General features: G+C 48.3%; 1 protein-coding gene across 2 annotated transcripts in view; it reads right to left on the bottom strand.

Annotated features, from left to right (window-relative positions):
• Positions 1 to 19,735, bottom strand: part of LOC140388177 (cilia- and flagella-associated protein 54-like) — a 948,449-nt gene that overhangs the window by 659,359 nt on the left and 269,355 nt on the right. For both annotated transcript variants that reach the window (XM_072471937.1, XM_072471938.1), the window contains exons 12-14: positions 18,192 to 18,334; positions 11,568 to 11,715; positions 8,133 to 8,288 (exon numbers count right to left, since the gene is read on the bottom strand). In XM_072471937.1, the coding sequence (XP_072328038.1) occupies positions 8,133 to 8,288; positions 11,568 to 11,715; positions 18,192 to 18,334 (447 nt within the window). The remainder of the gene's footprint in view (positions 1 to 8,132; positions 8,289 to 11,567; positions 11,716 to 18,191; positions 18,335 to 19,735) is intronic.

The following is a 19,735-nucleotide window of genomic DNA, read 5'->3' as shown; positions in this document are numbered from 1 at the left end:
TGAGGGGTCTCGTTTGTCGCGGTGCAGAGGAGCGATCGGATGGAGTGGAGCGCGTCAGGGAGGACCTCCTGCCAGCGGGAGACCGGGAGAATTTTAGAACGCAGGGCCAGCAGGACAGCCTTCCAGACCGTCCCGTTCTCCCTCTCCACCTGCCCCTTTCCCCGGGAGTTGTTGCTGGTCGTCCTGCTCGAGGCGATGCCCTTGCTGAGCAGGAACTGACGCAGCTCATCATTCATGAAAGAGGATCCCCGATTGCTGTGGATATAGGTGGGGAAACCGAACAGAGTGAAGATGCTGTGCAGGGCTTTGATTATCATGGCAGAAGTCATATCGGGGCATGGGATGGCGAAAGGGAACTGGGGGTATTCATCAATCACGTTCAGAAAGTACTTGTTGCGGTCGGTGGAGGGGCCCTTTGAAGTCCACACTGAGGTGTTCAGAGGGGCGGGAGGCCTTCACCAGGAGCGCTCGATCTGGCCGGTAGAAGTGAGGCTTGCACTCCACGCAGACCTGGCAGTCTCTGGTGCCAATCCTGACCTCCTCAATGGAGGTCTTGATGAAATGGAGGAACCGGGTGACGCCCGTGTGGCAAAGGTCATAGTGGAGAGCCCGGAGTCGGTCTACTTGTGCGCTGGCACATGTACCTCGGGATAGGGCATCAGGGGGCTCGTTGAGCTTCCCTGGGCGATACAAAATCTCTTAATTATAGGTGGAGAGCTCGATCCGCCACCTCAAGATCTTATTGTTTTTGATCTTGCCCCGCTGTGTGTTATTGAACATGAAGGCAACCGACCGTTGGTCAGTGAGGAGAGTGAATCTCCTGCTGGCCAGGTAATGCCTCCAATGTCGTACAGCTTCCACAATGGCTTGAGCCTCCTTTTCGACAGAGGAGTGCCGAATTTCGGAGGCATGGAAGGTGCGGGAAAAGAAGGCCACGGGCCTGCCCGCCTGGTTGAGGGTGGCGACCAGAGCTACGTCCGATGCATCGCTCTCGACCTGGAAGAGGAGGGACTCGTCGACCGCGTGCATCGTGGCCTTGGCGATGTCTGCCTTGATGCGGTTGAAGGCCCGACGAACCTCAGCCGTCAGGGGAAAAGCTGTGGTCTGAATGAGTGGGCGGGCCTTGTCCACATAGTTAGGGACCACTGGGTATAGTAGGAGAAAAACCCCAGGCAGCATCTCAGGTTCTTGGGGCAGTGGGGGAGTGGGAGTTCCAGGAGGGGGCTCAGGCGGTCGGGGTCGGGCCCTAGAACTCCATTTTCCACGACATAGCCAAGGATGGCTAAGCGGTTGGTGCGGAACCTGCATTTCTCCTTATTGTACGTGAGGTTAAGGAGTTTGGCGGTCTGGAGGAATTTTTGGAGGTTAGCGTCGTGGTGCTGCTGATCATGGCGGCAGATGGTGACATTGTCTAGGTACGGGAAAGTGGCCCACAGTCCGTACCGGTCAACCATTCGGTCTATCTCACGTTGGAAGACCGAAACCCCATTAGTGACGCCGAAGGGAACCCTAAGGAAGTGATAGAGGCGGCCATCTGCTTCGAACGCATTGTATTGGCGGTCCTCCAGGTGGATGGGGAGCTGATGGTAGGCGGACTTCAGGTCCACTGTGGAAAAGACCCGATACTGCGCAATCTGATGGACCATGTCAGATATACGTGGGAGGGGGTACTCGTCGAGCTGCGTGTACCGATTGATGGTCTAACTGTAGTCAATGACCATCCTGTGCATCTCCCCAGTCTTTACTACTACCACTTGGGCTCTCCAGGGGCTGTTGCTGGCCTCAATGACCCCTTCCCGCAGAAGTCGTTGGACTTCTGACCTGATGAAGGTCCTGTCCTGGGCACTGTACCGTCTGCTCCTGGTGGCGATGGGTTTGCAATCCGGGATGAGGTTCGCAAACAAGGAAGGCGGATTAACCTTAAGGGTCGTGAGGCCGCATACGGTGAGGGGGGGTAGGGGTCCGCCGAATTTTAAGGTTAAGCTCTGAAGGTGGCACTGGAAGTCCAGGCCGAGTAACAGGGGAATGCAGAGGTGGGGGAGGACGTAGAGCCAGAAGTTGCTAAACTCTACACCCTGGACAGTGAGGGTCGGAATGCAGGACCCCCGGTTTTCCACAGAATGGGATCCGGAGGCCAGGGAGATCTTCTGGGTGACGGGGTGTACCGCAGGCGAGCAGTGTCTTACCGTCGTGGGGTGGATGAAGCTCTCTTTGCTCCCGAAGTCAAAAAGGCAGGACGTCTCGTGCCCATCGATATTCACCGTCATCGTTGCGGTCGCGAGGTTGTGGGGCCGGGACTGGTCCAGGGTGATCGAGGCGAGCTGCGGCAGACGCTGGGAGGCCCCGGGCTGGTCAGTGGTGGTGGGGGTAATGGCAGGCGATGAACGGCCAGACGAGCTACAAGACGGGCAGGGGTCCTGAGGCGCCGTCCAAAATGGCGCCTCAGATGGTGGTGCCCACGGGGCGCACGTGGCTTGCAGAGAAGAAGATGGTGGTGCCCACGGGCCGCACGTGGCTTGCAAGGAGGAAAATGGCGGCGCCCCTGGGTCGCACGTGGGGGGTGCAGGAACGCTGGGCCTGGAAACAGCGGCGACTGACTGGGCCTGGCAAACAGAAACAAAATGTCCCTTCTTTCCACCTCCGTTGTAGGTCGCGCTCTGCGCCGGGCAGCACTGCCGGGGGTGTCTGCCCGCAAAAATAGCACTTGTGGCCTCCCAGGATTGGCTGGCTGCCGTGCGGCGCAGGCGTGCGGTGCGCTGGAGTCGGCAGCTGGTGGGACCCACAATGCCCACGAGGTTGCCGCATGGTCGGGGGTACGTCTGGACGTTATGGGAGGTCACTGTTAACGAGTTTGTGAGCTGCCTAGTTCCCGCAAGATCAAGCATACTCCCTTCCAATAGGTGCTGGCGGATGTACGCAGACCTCATGCCCGTAACAAAGGCGTCTTAGATCCATCTTTAGATGGGTCCGTTTTTGTCCAATGTGTGCAGGAGGGTTTCCTGACACAGTATGTAGATAGGCCAACGAGAGGCGAGGCCATATTGGATTTGATACTAGGAAATGAACCAGGACAGGTGTTAGAGTTGGAGGTAGGTGAGCACTTTGGTGATAGTGACCACAATTCGATTACGTTTACTTTAGTGATGGAAAGGGATAGGTATATACTGCAGGGCAAGAGTTATATCTGGGGGAAAGGTGATTATGATGCGATGAGGCAAGACTTAGGATGCATCGGATGGAGAGGAAAACTGCAGGAGATGGGCACAATGGAAATGTGGAGCTTGTTCAAGTAACAGCTACTGCGTGTCCTTGATAAGTATATACCTTTCAGGCAGGGAGGAAGTGGTCGAGCAAAGGAACTGTGGTTTACTAAATCAATCGAAACACTTGTCAAGAGGAAGAAGGAGACTTATGTAAAGATGAGACATGAAGGTTCAGTTAGGGCGCTCGAGAGTTACAAGTTAGCTAGGAAGGACCTAAAGAGAGAGCTAAGAAGAGCCAGGAGGGGACATGAGAAGTCTTTGGCAGGTAGGATCAATTATAACCCAAAAGCTTTCTATAGATATGTCAGGAATAAAAGAATGACTAGGGTAAGAGTAGGGCCAGTCAAGGACAGTAGTTGGAAGTTGTGCGTGGAGTCCGAGGAGATAGGAGAGGTGCTAAATGAATATTTTTCGTCAGGATTCACAAAGGAAAAAGACAATGTTGTCGAGCAGAATACTGAGATTCAGGCTACTAGACTAGAAGGGCTTGAGGTTCATAAGGAGGAGGTGTTAGCAATTTTGGAAAGTGTGAAAATCGATAATCCCCTGGGCCGGATGAGATTTATCCTAGGATTCTCTGGGAAGCTAGGGAGGAGATTGCTGAGCCTTTGGCTTTGTTCTTTCAGTCATCTTTGTCTGCAGGAATAGTGCCAGAAGACTGGAGGATAGCAAATGTTGTCCCATTGTTCAAGAAGGGGAGTAGAGACAACCCTGGTAACTATAGACCAGTGAGCCTTACTTCTGTTGTGGGCAAAATCTTGGAAAGGTTTATAAGAGATAGGATGTATAATCATCTGGAAAGGAATAATTTGATTAGAGATAGTCAACACGGTTTTGTGAAGGGTAGGTCGTGCCTCACAAACCTTATTGAGTTCTTTGAGAAGGTGACCAAACAGGTGGATGAGGGTAAAGCAGTTGATGTGGTGTATATGGATTTCAGTAAAGCGTTTGATAAGGTTCCCAACGGTAGACTACTGCAGTAAATACGGAGGCATGGGATTCAGGGTGGATCAGAAATTGGCTAGCTGGAAGAAGACAAAGGGTGGTGGTTGATGGGAAATGTTCAGGCTGGAGTCCAGTTACTAGTGGTGTATCAGAAGGATCTGTTTTGGGGCCACTGCTGTTTGTCATTTTTATAAATAACCTGGAGGAGAGCCTAGAAGGATGGGTGAATAAATTTGCAGATGACACTAAAGTCGGTGGAGTTGTGGACAGTGCGGAAGGATGTTACAAGTTATAGAGGGACATAGATAAGCTGCAGCGCTGGGCTGAGAGGTGGCAAATGGAGTTTAATGCAGAAAAGTATGAGGTGATTCATTTTGGAAGGAATAACAGGAAGACAGAGTACTGGGCTAATGATAAGATTCTTGGCAGTGTGGATGAGCAGAGAGATCTCGGTGTCCATCGATCCCTGAAAGTTGCCACCCAGGTTGAGAGGGTTGTTAAGAAGGCGTACGGTGTGTTAGCTTTTATTGGTAGAGGGATTGAGTTTCGGAGCCATGAGGTCATGTTGCAGCTGTTCAAAACTCTGGTGCGGCCGCATTTGGAATATTGCGTGCAATTCTGGTCGCCGCATTGTAGGAAGGATGTGGAAGCATTGGAAAGGGTGCAGAGGAGATTTACCAGAATGTTGCCTGGTATGGAGGGAAGATCTTATGAGGAAAGGCTGAGGGACTTGAGGCTGTTTTCATTCGAGAGAAGAAGGTTAAGAGGTGACTTAATTGAAGCATACAAGATGATCAGAGGTGTGGACAGTGAGAGTATTTTTCCTTGGATGGTCTTGCACAAGGGGACATAGCTTTAAATTGAGGGGAGATAGATATGAGACAGATGTCAGAGGTAGGTTCTTTACTCAGAGAGTAGTAAGGGCGTGGAATGCCCTGCCTGCAACAGTAGTGGACTCGCCAACACTAAGGGCATTCAAATGGTTATTGGATCGACATATGGACAATAAGGGAATAGTGTAGATGGGCTTTAGAGTGGTTTCACAGGTCGGCGCAACATCGAGGGCCAAAAGGCCTGTACTGCGCTGTAATATTCTATGTTCTATATCTCAGATTAAAAGTTCTGTGTGCTGGACTGCCGAAACAGCCTGGCAGTCATAGTTCCTCCCCAGGATGTGCAGGGCACGCCAGGAATCGTCCAGGGACTCACCAGGGAGTTGCTATCTCGTGGACAGGAGGTGCCTGGCGTATAGTTGATTGACTGGCCGAATGCAATATCCCTTCAGGAGCTCCATCGCTTCGGAGTAAGTGGGCGCCTCCCGGATAAGAGGAAAAATGTCAGGGCTCACCCGTGAATAAAGGACCTGGAGCTTCTGCGCGTCCGAGGATTCCTCAGCGGATGTTCGGAGGTAGCTTTCGAAGCAGGCTAGCCAGTGGTCAAAAGCGGACGTAGAGTTGGCTGCTTGAGGGTTCAGCTGCAGGCGATCAGGTTTTATGCGAAGATCCATCATTTTAAAACAAGGCTTTATTGAGCAAAGGTCTTGTGCCTCCTCTAGCTGCCACCAGAATGGCTGCAGCACCGGCGAGCACACACATTTATACGCCGCCTACTGGGCGGAGCCAGCAGGCAGGGATTTACCCATGTACCTCTAGTATACGTATCTTACCGTAATACATATAATACTGCTCGTGGTGACTACAACAGGGACCGAGTTGGGGAGAGAGAGAGTTGGGGAGAGAGAGAGTTGGGGGGAGGGGGAGAGAGTGTTGGGGGTGAGACAGAGTTGGGAAGGAGAGGGAGAGTTGGGGGGGGAGAGGGAGGGTTGGGGGGGGAGACGGAGATTTGGGGGGAGAGGGAGAGTTGGGGGAGAGGGAGAGTTGGGGGGGAGATGGAGAGTTGGGGGGAGAGGGAGAGTTGGGGGGGGAGAGGGAGGGTTGGGGGGGGAGACGGAGATTTGGGGGGAGAGGGAGAGTTGGGGGAGAGGGAGAGTTGGGGGGGAGATGGAGAGTTGGGGGGCGAGGGAGAGTTAGAGGGCGAGGGAGAGTTGGGGGGGAGACGGAGAGTTGAGAGGGAGAGTTGGGAGGGTGAGGGAGAGTTGGGGGGAGAGGGAGAGTTGGGGGGAAGAGGGATAGTTGGGGGGAAGAGGGATAGTTGGGGGGAAGAGGGATAGTTGGGGGGGATAGGGAGAGTTGGGGACAGGGAGAGTCAGGAGGTGGAGAGTGAGAGTTGGGGAGAGATGGAGAGTTGGGGGGAGAGGGAGAGTTGGGGGGAGAGGGAGAGTTGGGGGGAGAAGGAGAGTTGGGGGGAGAGGGAGAGTTGGGGGGAGAGGGAGAGTTGGGGGGGGGAAGAGGGAGAGTTGGGGGGAAGAGGGAGAGTTGGGGGGGAAGAGGGAGAGTTGGGGGTTAGGGAGAGTTGGGAGAGGGAGAGTTAGGGGGTGGAGAGGGAGAGTTGGGAGAGAGGGAGAGTTGGGGAGAGAGGGAGAGTTGGGGAGAGAGGGAGAGTTGGGGAGAGAGGGAGAGTTGGGGAGAGAGGGAGAGTTGGGGAGGAGAGGGAGAGTTGGGGAGGAGAGGGAGAGTTGGGGGGAAGAGGGAGTGTAGGGGGGAAGAGGGAGAGTTGGGGGGAAGAGGGAGAGTTGGGGGGGAGAGGGAGAGTTGGGGGGGGGAGAAGAGGGAGAGTTGGGGGTGTAGGGAGAGTTGGGGACAGGGAGAGTCAGGGGGTGGAGAGTGAGAGTTGGGGAGAGATGGAGAGTTGGGGGAAGAGGGAGAGTTGGGGGGAGAGGGAGAGTTGGGGGGAGAGGGAGAGTTAGGGGGAGAGGGACAGTTGGGGGGAGAGGGAGAGTTGGGGGGGAGAGGGAGAGTTGGGGGAGGGGGAGAGTTGGGGGAGGAGAGGGAGGGTTGGGGGGAACAGGGAGAGTTGGGGGGAAGAGGGAGAGTTGGGGGGGGAAGAGGGAGAGTTGGGGGGGGGAAGAGGGAGAGTTGGGGGGGGGAAGAGGGAGAGTTGGGGGGGTAGGGAGAGTTGGGGGGGTAGGGAGAGTTGGGGGGGGGGGTAGGGAGAGTTGGGGGGGTAGGGAGAGTTGGGGGGGTAGGGAGAGTTGGGAGAGGGAGAGTTGGGGAGAGAGGGAGAGTTGGGGAGAGAGGGCGAGTTGGGGAGAGAGGGAGAGTTGGGGAGAGAGGGAGAGTTGGGGAGAGAGGGAGAGTTGGGGAGAGAGGGAGAGTTGGGGGGAGAGGGAGAGTTGGGGGGAGAGGGAGAGTTGGGGGGAGAGGGAGAGTTGGGGGGAGAGGGAGAGTTGGGGGGAGAGGGAGAGTTGGGGGGAGAGGGAGAGTTGGGGGTAGAGGGGGAGTTGGGGGTAGAGGGGGAGTTGGGGGCAGAGGGGGAGTTGGGGGTAGAGGGAGAAGGAGAGTTGTGGGGAGAAGGAGAGTTGGGGGTAGAGGGAGAAGGAGAGTTGTTGGGAGAGGGAGAGTTGTTGGGAGAGGGAGAGTTGTGGGGAGAGGGAGAGTTGTGGGGAGAGGGAGAGATGGGGGGGGGAGAGGGAGAGTTTGGGGGGACAGGGAGAATTGTTGGGGAGGGGGGAGAGAGAGGTGGGAGAGCTATTCTTTGATTTATTGGGGGATTGGTTGGTTGGGGGGAGGTTTATTATTTTTGTTGTTTGCATTGGTTTGTTTTATTGATAAAAACAAATAAAAATATTAAAGAAGAAATATTAAAGCATGGCTGATGTATACGCGCGCAATAAGTGTCATTTTTGAAATCTATATGGCTCCTTTCACAATCCAGGATCTCCTAAAGTGGACTACAGTTCAGAAATTATTTTTGAAATGTAGTCACTTGTAATATAGAAAAACGTATGCATAATAGCCCTCAAAGGGCCGAGAAACCAAGCACAATGAACCCAAATTGAACCTCTTACTTTTCAAGCATTCTTACCTGGACAACTGGAGTTGAAGGAATTCTGTGAAAGATCATGGGTGCAAGAAGTCCATAGCACTGGACCACAGCCTGGAGTGCTTGATTGGCATCATTGATCCAACCGGCAATTTCAATGACTATCAGAATTCTTTCACATTTCGCCAGTCTACGAAGCTGAAAATTAAAACAACATGTTAGTAACAGGTGGAGTACTGTGTTTTGATTTCAAACAGGAAAGGTTTTTCTTTTCAAATATAATGGCTGGGATTTTATGGCCATGCCCGCAGTGGGTATAATGGAATGCAGGGCAGGAAAATAGCCTATTGATCAAGAACAGGTAGTGTGGTGGCTGGCACTCGGTTGTTTCATGTGCCGGGGTCTCTATATGTCACAGCAGAGCAGAGCTCCAGATGGGGAGAGGTAAGGTCAACAAAGGGCACAGGAACCTTCACCTCAAGCGACTCAGGCAGGTAACACAGGAATATCAACCACAATCAAAATGTGATCAAGGATTACAGGGGAAGGACTATTGAAGGGAAGGAAACTGAATGCTATGTTCCTCTCGGAAGATAGCAGGATTTGTACTGTCACATAGGGAGGGCCAAAGCTGGTCAGGTCGTAAAACCTGAGGACCACTATCTTGCAGTCTTTAAATATGTTGCGTTAGAAAATGAAACGAAGAAGCAATGCTGCTGAAGCGGGTTCTTCAGGCTACTAGAAGGAGTGGTCACTGCATAGAGGGTCTATCAAATGGGCATGAATCTGAGATCTGTATTTCCAAATGTGGAGCAATGCACAGCTGAGGAAAATTGGGAGTATTTCAATAATTATAGAGGCAATTTGGAGCCATAAATCTTAAAGGGCATTCATACAAGATTAATCCCGATTCGTTCCAATCATCGATCTACTTGCAATAACCCCTTATCCAAATAGTGCTAGTTCCTCTGTGCGAAGTGGGCACCTGGACAAACTGCAGATGGCTATTTGAAACAGCACCTCCGAACCTTGAAGCTGGCAGGGTCAGATAATAACCTCCCTCCCACCTCCCTCAATCACAAGGGACAGCAGGACCCCTCCAGACCCAGAGGATAAGGCTGACAGAAATGCTGTGCATTTCCTTTCTCCAGATGAACGAAAATCAGTGACATCGAGCCTTCGCATGTCAAGTGTTCTGGTGACTCACATTTATACAGTGCTCTGGTTGTCTGGCTAGCTTGACCTCTGGTGAAGTGCATGCCATTGTGGGCCTTGTCGAACGGGGAGAATGCCTCTTTTCCCGCCCACTACTGCAACTAGTCTGCTTGGGGAAAATGCCGCACTATGAAAGTCGAGAAATAACACGATCAATGTATTCACTTAGTTTGCCTTACTTTGATACATATTGTAATGGTAATTAAAATAATTAATGATACCATTCATCATCACTGTATAAAGAAAAATGAAGAATGTTCAGCAGATATCATCTTCACTATGAACTTGTGAGTGGACGTCTGAGAGACAAAGGTCCCGAGTGAAGCCCTGGAATTAGCCACTCATGTAGAAGTTAAGAGCAGCAGTGACTTTGTGACTTTCACTAGCAATGGATGCCTCCCAGTCCCAGTGGGGTCAACTATTGGAGGATGTGGCAGATGTGAGCCACCAGATTCCTGGACACGCGGAGGCTCGACGTCACTGATTCTCGTACATGACAGGACATGCATCTTCTGTACACCCTCAACGTGCTCTCAGAAACTTGGATGCAATTCAAAAACTATGAGGGCTGAAGCCTTTAGGTATCTAAGAGCAGAGAGGAACTACCTTTGGAGGGAGCAGTTTCACTGTCTTTGAGGCAAGGAGCCTCTGGCTCTGATGTCTCTCTCGCCGTTGTTTTTTAACATTAATTTACAGGATGTGGGCGACGCTGGTTAGGCCAGTATTTATTGCGCATCCCTAGTTGCCTTCGGTGGTGGCAAGTTGCCTTCTCAAACCACTGCAGTCTCTGAGGTGGGAGTACACACACTGTGCTGTGAGGAAGTGAGTTCCAGTATCTTGACCCAGTGACAGTGAAGGAACGGCGATATATTTCCAAGTTGGGCAGTGAGTGACTTGGAGGGGAACGTCGAGGTGGTAGGGTTCCCAGGTATCTGCTGCTCTTGTCCTTCTAGCTGGTAGTGGTGGTAGATTTGGAAGGTTCACAGGAAGGACATCGCCATTGACAGCCTCCACATACAGCAATGGATTTCTTACTCGATGGCAAAATGTCCAAGACCACAATATCGCCCCTAATTAGCATATTAAGCATTCTAATGTTGCCTGCTCACCTCCATGAAGTCTGATTCCCAACATCACCCATTTCCCCCCTCAGCACCTGGGAAAACACCTCAGCTGAGGAACTGCATCATGGAGCTGTCGCAATGTGGCTTACCCCTCCTGCACACCACGGCCCCCTTCCCCTAATTTCCCAGTGTCTCTCCTCCTCCATGCTAGCTACCATGAGACTAGAATTTTGTGCACTAATTCATTTGCTCCCTCCACATGTACCATCATTTTCAGTTTTTATTTCAGAAAATTAACAATTTGCTTTATTTCTTCTTCTTCAGCTCTCTGCCCAAAGGCATCATCCTCCAGGCGGAGGACAATGAACCAGGCCCTGAATTCACCCCAGCCAGAACAGAGATCAAACCCAGAGCCAATCACACCATCTGATCCACACCTACCATCCAGCTAAATAAGCCAACCAGCCCTCCAAAGAGACCAACATGCACTTTTACATGTATATTATAGTGAGGAGCTATGGGTGGCAATAGGAGGGTCTCTAATTTATTTCTATCATGAATCACGGCAGCACGGTAGCATGGTGGTTAGCACAATTGCTTCACAGCTCCAGGGTCCCAGGTTCGATTCCCGACTTGGGTCACTGTCTGTGCGGCGTCTGCACGTTCTCCCAGTGTGTGCGTGGGTTTCCTCCGGGTGCTCCGGTTTCCTCCCACAGTCCAAAGATGTGCAGGTTAGGTGGATTGGCCATGCTAAATTGCCCTTAGTGTCTAAAATTGCCCTCAGTGTTGGGTGGGGTTACTGGGTTATGGGGATAGGGTGGAGGTATGGGCTTGGGTAGGGTGCTCTTTCAAAGAGCCGGTGCAGACTCAATGGGACGAATGGCCTCCTTCTGCACTGTAAATTCTATGATCTCTCCTGATCTAACCACCTGCAATGTTGCAAGGATCTCGAGGTTGATGCACAACCTATTTGGCCGCATTATGAATGCACCTTTCTTGGCCATCAACCCTTGGGTGGGACTTGAACCCAGAGTTTCTGGCTCAGAGGCACGGACACTACCCACTGTGCCACAAGACATTCTGAATACTGGTTAACTGCAGTTAGATTATGAAGAAAATAATATTTAATGGCTTGAGTTTACTATCATCTACTGCATATATATAATTTCTCATTCTATTAATCATCAATTTTACATACTTGTCCTTTGTAAAGCGGTCCATTATCAGACAGAGTGTCACAGTAAATAGCATCTTCCTGGCAACTAATATCGGAATCGATGAAGATGCTTCCCAGAAAATTCCGCAGAAGGATGGGAGATGCCAAAGATACAGCCTTATTGTTTAAGCTAAAATTAAACAATTGTGAAGAAACAATCAGTAAGGCAAATACATGGTTATGAAATGTAGTGTTGTTCAAAACAACTATTTCCACTCATTTTAGATACTTCAACACATTTTAATTAATCTTCATTTCTGAACTGACAGTGTTGGAGGCAAGGAGGGGCTTGACAATAAAATAGTGGGAAGTCATGTCAGGACAGCTCTGCAATGAATACTCAACCCTTTGGGTTTTTCCCCGGGGTGGACTGGGAACCAAGTTGGCTGCCTGCTACACAGAGGCAGGTAGTCAATTAAGGCAATTAATAGTTCACTTATGCACCAGTTTCCAACGTTGCCAGTATTTTCCCATCATTATGTGGCCCCTCCAACATGTGAAATATGCCAGTTCAATGGAGGAAGCCTCTTGGCAGAAGGCCATTTGTCATCAGAACTGTTGGGTCCACGTCCCAATGACAGGAATGAAAAGGTGCAACTATGTTCATCACTACTCCAATGGAGGGTGTTCCCCTCCAATCTGCTAACCCTGTCAGTTTCAGGCCCCCTTATTTGACAACCTTAATGCAAGCATATGAGGAGGGACTTGCCTGTCTCAGCAGCACCCACCTTGTCCAGTGTGGCTGCCAGCCTGATACCACTACTATTCCTCGGATTGGGGCTCCAACCTCTGAACATGACAACCCCCAGAAAATTCAGTCCTCTGCAGCACACAAATATTCGAGTGATGTATGCATTATATCAAAGTCAGTTTGACTCTCTTTGCAGCACCCATGTCTTCAAATCACATGGTTGTGGACTGAAGTTATAAGCTAGCATTGGGCTAAAAATCAACCACCCTTTTGCTATGGCTGTGGCTTCCAGAACTACAGGAAATTAGGATCTGGATAATCTGGGTCCTGGCCTTGTTTCAGACAGAACCTGCACATGGAGATCCAGAATTAGACTTAAAAATAATTTCTGAAGTTATTCTGAACCATTTCTGACAGGTGTTTACGATGGAAAGTCCTTTAGGAGCTCCAGCACTTTCCCCACCCTCGTGGTAGCTATCCTATGCCAGAAACTATCAGCCCAATTTCTGGAAGTTGACCTTCCTACCACTTCCTTCTGAGAGTGAACCCTATCTGCCACCTGGCATCTCAGAGAACCATGCTACCTCCCCGAGGAAACAAAGGCCTCCACCGCTCTACTAACTTTTCCAATACTGCATCTGTCATTCAGGAATTCTCTCCCTGCCCTGGTGTACACCTTGCAGGAATTTACATTGCATCTATCTTACTTCAGCTGCTGATTAAATCCTCATCCCTGCCTTTGTACATCGAGACTATACAATTCCAATTAGCTGCTGGCAAGACTCCCACAGTTTACCTGCCATATACTTGACGTCACCCAAACCTCTGCTGCCTGTGTCTTAATTCATGGCAAGTCCCATTCCCCAAACACCCCTGTCCCCGCTGACCTACCTTGGTTCCAGGTCTTGATTTTAAAATTCTCATCCTGGTTTTTTAAATCCTTCCATGGCCTTTCTCTGCAATCCCCTCTGCATTCCCCTAATTCTGGCCTTGTGCATTCCCTCCACCATTGGAGGCTGCACCTTCTCTTTCCTAACCCGAAGCTCTGGAATTCCCTTGGTCCACCTCTTTCTGCATCTCTGTATTGCTTTCCTCTTTTAATTAACCTTAAAATATGGCTCGTTAACTAGCCTTTCAGACATAGACAGACAACAGCAGGGGCTGTTTAGCACAGGGCTAAATCGCTGGCTTTGAAAGCAGACCAAGGCAGGCCAGCAGCACGGTTCAATTCCCGTAACAGCCTCCCAAAACAGGCGCTGGATGTGGCGACTAGGGGCTTTTCACAGTAACGTCATTTGAAGCCTACTTGTGACAATAAGCGATTTTCATTTCATTTCATTTCATTTTCATATAACCTAACATCCTTTTTTTATGGGATGTGGGCATCGTTGGCTGGGCCAGTATTTACTGTTCATCCCGGAGGGCATTTAAGAGTCAACCACATTGTTGTGGATCTGGAGTCACATTGAGGCCAGACCAAGTAAGGACAACAGATTTTCTTCCCTCAAGGGCATTAGTGAACCAGATGTTTTTTTACGACAATCGACAATGGTTTCATGGTCATCAATTCAGATTTTACCATCTGCCATGGCAGGATTTGAACCCGGGTCCCCAGAGCATGATTCTGGGTCTCTGGACTACTAGTCCAGCGACAATACAACTACCCCACTGCCTCCCCCTAAATGTGGTTCATAATACACTTGTGAAGAGCCACAGGTCATTTCATTACGATAAATGTGCTATCTAAATGCAGGTTTTTGTTGTATGGAAACTGCGATGAATGTAAGTTGTCATATTTTATATTTTTTTGCAGTAATGTTATTAAAACCTGGGTTAAGGTGTATACGGACAATATTACTCCTAGAGCAGTGATTGGGGTGTTGTAAAAGTGAGATAATCATCGATTTGCAGGTGAAGTGCTCAAATACATCTTGAGAACCATTTACTTGTTTACAGATAGCTAGCTATTGGAATTGTTTAGGTTTGATGTACTCCTGGGGTGCAGATAATTTATGAGGGGTATTGTGTTTGCTTCTGGTTTAACAAGTCAAGGACATCTTGTAAGAAGAGACAACAGAATGCACTATTCCTTGGGTATAGATGATGTAGTTAATGGAAGGAGCCAGGTCTGTAAGAGGAATCAGTAAGTCCTAGAACTCTGATCTGAACAGGGGTGTTTCAATTTGGTCATGAAGGGTTCTCCAAAGATTCAGTACAGTGAAAAGCAAGAAAAGCCTGGTTGTTAATTATTATTTATGAGTGATATTTAATATACAAAGGTTTGCTTAATTGGGATAGTGACAGGTTTAGGAAGTAATTAAGGTCTCTTCCTTTACTAAGAACTATTTTAACTGTTAACTGTAACGTTATTTCTTTGTTGCTAATGTGGTTAATTCTGTAATTAAATTAATGTTTGCCCTAACATTAAAAAAATACTTATTCATCAGTGTCATCAATCCTGTGGTGCAGTAATATTTCCTCAAAGCTTTACATATTGATAATAGTTGGGTTCTCGTTCAGGATCCTAACAAATCGCTTAGCAGTTAGTCGGCTCTGGCATCAGCACTTATGCCTAACAAGCAGATACGCCACCTCACATCAATGCTCCCAGCCTCAACCCTCCTGCTGTGTCCACACAGTTCTTGTCTATTCAATTATGGCAGCTACATCCCCCAAATACTACACAACCACTGGATTTCTTTGAAAGGAAAGTTAGCACACAATAGATTAGAGCAAATCAGAAGGAACAGGTAACAGGATGCTAACATCTCCTGATCTCCAGAGTAAAGACTCCCGCAGGGTTCAGTGTTGGGGCCACAGCTGTTCTCTTTATATATTAACGATCGAGATGACAGGACTGAGGGCATTCTGGCTAAGTTTGCCGATGATACAAAGATAGGTGGAGGGGCAGGTAGTATAGAGGAGGTGGGGAGACTGCAGAAAGATTTAGACAGTTTAGGAGAGTGGTCCAAGAAATGGCTGATGAAATTCAACGTGGGCAAGTGCGAGGTCTTGCACTTTGGAAAAAAGAATAGAGGCATGGACTATTTTCTAAACTGTGACAAAATTCATAATGCTGAAGTGCAAAGGGACTTGGGAGTCCTAGTCCAGGATTCTCTAAAGGTAAACTTGCAGGTTGAGTCCGTAATTAAGAAAGCAAATACAATGTTGTCATTTATCTCAAGAGGCTTGGAATATAAAAGCAGGGATGTACTTCTGAAGCTTTATAAAGCATTAGTTAGGCCCCATTTAGAATACTGTGAGAAATTTTGGGCCCCACACCTCAGGAAGGACATACTGGCACTGGAGCGGGTCCAGCGGAGATTCACACGGATGGTCTCAGGAATGGTAGGCCTAACATACGATGAACGTCTGAGGATCCTGGGATTATATTCATTGGAGTTTAGGAGGTTGAGGGGAGATCTAATAGAAACTTACAAGATAACGAATGGCTTAGATAGGGTGGACGTAGGGAAGTTGTTTCCATTAGCAGGGGAGACTAGGACCCGGGGACACAGCCTTAGAATAAAAGGGAGTCACTTTAGAACGGAGATGAGGAGAAATTTCATCAGCCAGAGAGTGGTGGGTCTGTGGAATTCATTGCCACAGAGGGCGGTGGAGGCCGGGACGTTGAGTGTCTTTAAGACAGAAGTTGATAAATTCATGATTTCTCGAGGAATTAGCGGGTAAATGGAGTTGAAATCAGCCATGATTGAATGGTGGAGTGGACTCGATGGGCCGAATGGCCTTACTTCCGCTCCTATGTCTTATGGTCTTAAGACACTTGTCTGCATCACGGGGTCAATTGAGGCAGAGCCTCAACACTGGGGCTGGTTTAGCTCAGTGGGCTAGACAGCTTGTTTGTGATGCAGAACTAGGCCAGCAGAGCGGGTTCCCATACCAGCTGAGAATTCTGAATTCTCCCTCCGTGTACCCGAACAGGCGCCAGAATGTGGCGACTAGTTGCTTTGCATTGCAGTGTTAATGTAAGTCTACCTGTGACAATAAAAAGATTATTATTATATTAATAAAGCTGAAAACATTGAGAATGACAGAATATTCCTTCCTGATGCCCCCTTCAATTTCCTGCATACAGCCAGCCTCCTATCTGGTAGGATGGGCAAACTGATGACAGTGTGAGCAAAGAACTCTTGCTTCGGACTCCACTCCCCTTCCTTCAGAGCCTTCTGGGTTCCTGCCCTGAGGTACCCCTTAACTGCTGCCTACCCAGACACAGCAGCTCCAGGAAAAGAAAAGAGAGTAACAACACAACACTGATGAAGACTCAATCAGTCACTCACTGCAACCAGCTCAGTTAGTGGAATTGTACATATTCTAGAAGTTGGGGGTCTTCCTCTTACACAAATCACTTGTTTCAATAAGCTGGCACTGCCCCTGGGTTTCTTCAAATTCCAGTCTCCCAGCCACACTGGGCTGTAAAGGACTCCCAGGGCTTCTCTGAGTTTCAGCTGCCTGGCACCAAATCAGTAAATTGCTACCACCTTCTCATCTCTCCAGGACTTGCCTGAGCTCGAACTGCTTGGAGCCTGCTAATAACTCCCATGGCCTTTCCATGAGCTGCAAACCATAGGAGGTCCAAGCTGCAACCAATACCCTCGCGCAGCAAACACACAGATAAATTGAAACCACAGAAACTTATCAAACTTCCCCCATTTACATGATAACATAGTCAGCTTTGGTCTATTCCCAAACTAACCTCCAAGCCAAGTATCCCCCCTTTACAATTTCCCCAGCTAAGTAAACCCACCTGCTGTTTTATGGCTCCATCTCTTCAATTCTGACTCTATTAAACAAACATGGGTAACCTTGTGAGCTGCCATTTTCTTTAAAGTGTTCTGGCAATCTCGAAAGCCCAGCATTTCAGTGACCATACTTTCCCAGCAATATTCTTCTCAGAACTAAATAGTATCTACAAAATATTAATATAAACTGTAAACTAAATATTCATTACAGGTCAATTGTCTGGAAAAGAGTCGCCTGCAGCCAGGCCAGGGGTAAAGGATGTTTCGTTTTGCCAGTTTAGCAAAGCGCAAGGCGACAGATAATTTCTCCTGCACAGAGCTCTGATGAGGACCTTGAGGCAGAATAAGGGTGATACGCACGAATGCTAATGGGCACTCACGCCAAGATGCTGGGAGCACTGATTGGCCTGTTGATTAGCCTCCTGTCACTGCCAAAGAGCACAGAGAAGTCCGGCTCCAACAGGGGATAGATAGTGCATCACAGATCACAGAGAGCATGATTTTGGGACAGCCACTGCTGTCCCCATATCCGACACAGCCTTTTGTGGCTCCAAGTCACCTATCCCATTTTCTACACTTTGATAATGTGACAGCAACCTCTAGTAAATGCAGGAACCCATCTCAAAAAAACACTCCACAGTACTTGCAATAGAAAACAATACAAAACATGACCTTGCGGCAGGTTTGGTGCCTGTCACTTTAAATTGGCGCATCCTGCGGCTTCACACTTATTTCTTGCAAAGAGACCAATGGCAACCGTGCCTGCACATTCATTGATCCGATTTGGAATCCTGGTATCACAATATTTGGTTGAGGTGCATGACAACAGATAGCACCCATTCACGGTACATGTATGAACTGTCTCTGTAAATACACTTTTTATCCAGCAACACTGTCAGGGGCACAGGAAGCGGCTGACAGACAGAAAGAAGCTACAGTCTTCGTCAGATAGTTTTTCACCCCTAATTTTTAAATAAATATATTGAATAAAATGCAGTTACTTTTAAGAAATGTCAAACCTGCTTTCAATTCTGAATGAAATACTGCTTTCAAATGGAAGATGAATGGTATTCAAATTCATCTTCTTCGGCAAAATAAATTGAATCTGAGATGCGGGAGAAAAGTCATAGATTAAATTTATAACAATTGTACCTTTTCTGAGTGATGGAACATTTGGTCTGGTCAGAAACAAACCCTTCATCTGCTGGTGTTTGGCATTCCTGTGGGACAAAGTGCTCCCACAAAACTGAGAAAGCTAGTTTTGCCACTGAATAATGTCCCAGTTGATATGCAGCCTGAAAGCAAATATTAAATTAAAATTACTGTTGAATTTGCATGCAATAATTCAATAATGTAAACAAATGTATATGGAATCTGTTGAGAAAATCAGTAGTTAAGTAATTAAGTAAATTCATTAAGAAAGACCCCTTCGATTTCAGCAGTTCTCATTTCCCAAGATAAAAATCCAGGTCTGGGTGTCAGCTCAGTTCAGGACCCCTGCAAATTTAACCAACATAATTTTGTTTTAGTGTGGCAGTGATCTCGGCCGGACTTATATCTACCCCCTCTCCCATCCTCAGTAGATTCTGAGGCGGGAGGCCGGAGAGAGTAAAATTTCATGGGCGGGATTCCCTCTGGGTTTCTGCCGACCCCAACCCAGAGCAATTTTATAGTGGGGCAGAAGCCCAGCTAAGCCCCTCTTAAGGCCCTTAAGTGGCCATTTATGCCCGATGACTGAGAGTAGGAAACTGAAAAAGTAAACACCTTGTCATGTGAGAGTACCTTTAAGACATGGATGTTTAAGCAATGTACCTTTAAGAAAACAGTGATGTCAGAGAGTGGGTGGAGCTGAGGTCAGGTCAGCCATTTTGCAGTTTTGTTTTGCAGTTTAAAAAGCAGCTTGTGTGTGTCTGTGTGTTTCCAGAGACCTGCAGTTTGGAGAAAAAGAGCTTGGGGAGTGTCTGTGTTTGCAGTGAACTGGATCTCTGCCATGAAAGACTATCTCTGGATCATTAGGGTGATTTAAACTCATAACAGTAAAGCCTTTAACCTGATGTTATTCATGGAATAAACATTGTTTTGTGTTTAAAAACCCATGTTTCCATAATTGTAATCCCACACCTAGGGAACAAGCTGTATGCTCGGAAAAGCAACAAATACATTAAAGGGAGAGGTTGGTTCAACTCCATGATACATTTTGGGGTTCTGAAAACGCCTCGCCCATAACAATTGGGGGCTCGAGGGGGATTAAAATCTATCTATTGGATTGGCTTTTGTGAACTTAAAGACAGTGAAGGATTGTTGCTTTTCCGGTGTAATATTTTAGTTTAAGTGGGGAGAGTGTTGTGAACAATGGCTCTTTCAGAGGCGCGGACGTTTTGGGGGTGGAGAATGTCACACGTAGTACTTTACGGACAGAAACGAAAAGCAGACTGTTAGATTTGGCAAGAACATTGCAGTTAACATTACCTGACAGAATGCAAAAAGATGAGGTAATTATGGCGGTGGTTAAGCATTTAAAGTTGCCTGAGATAGAGTTTGACTCATTGGAAATGGCAAAAATTCAGTTGCAAATTAAACAAATGGAACATGAGAAAGAATTAAAGCGGCTTGAATACGAGAGTGAGAGAGAGGAAAAAGAAAGAGAAAGAGAGAGAGGGGAAAAAGAAAAGGAGAGAGAAGGAGAAAAGAAAGAA

This window comes from Scyliorhinus torazame, chromosome 13, assembly GCF_047496885.1.
Source record: "Scyliorhinus torazame isolate Kashiwa2021f chromosome 13, sScyTor2.1, whole genome shotgun sequence".
NCBI classification, from domain to species: domain Eukaryota; kingdom Metazoa; phylum Chordata; class Chondrichthyes; order Carcharhiniformes; family Scyliorhinidae; genus Scyliorhinus; species Scyliorhinus torazame.
Note: the sequence above shows the minus strand (reverse complement) of the source record. Positions and strands in the feature narration are given on the sequence as shown.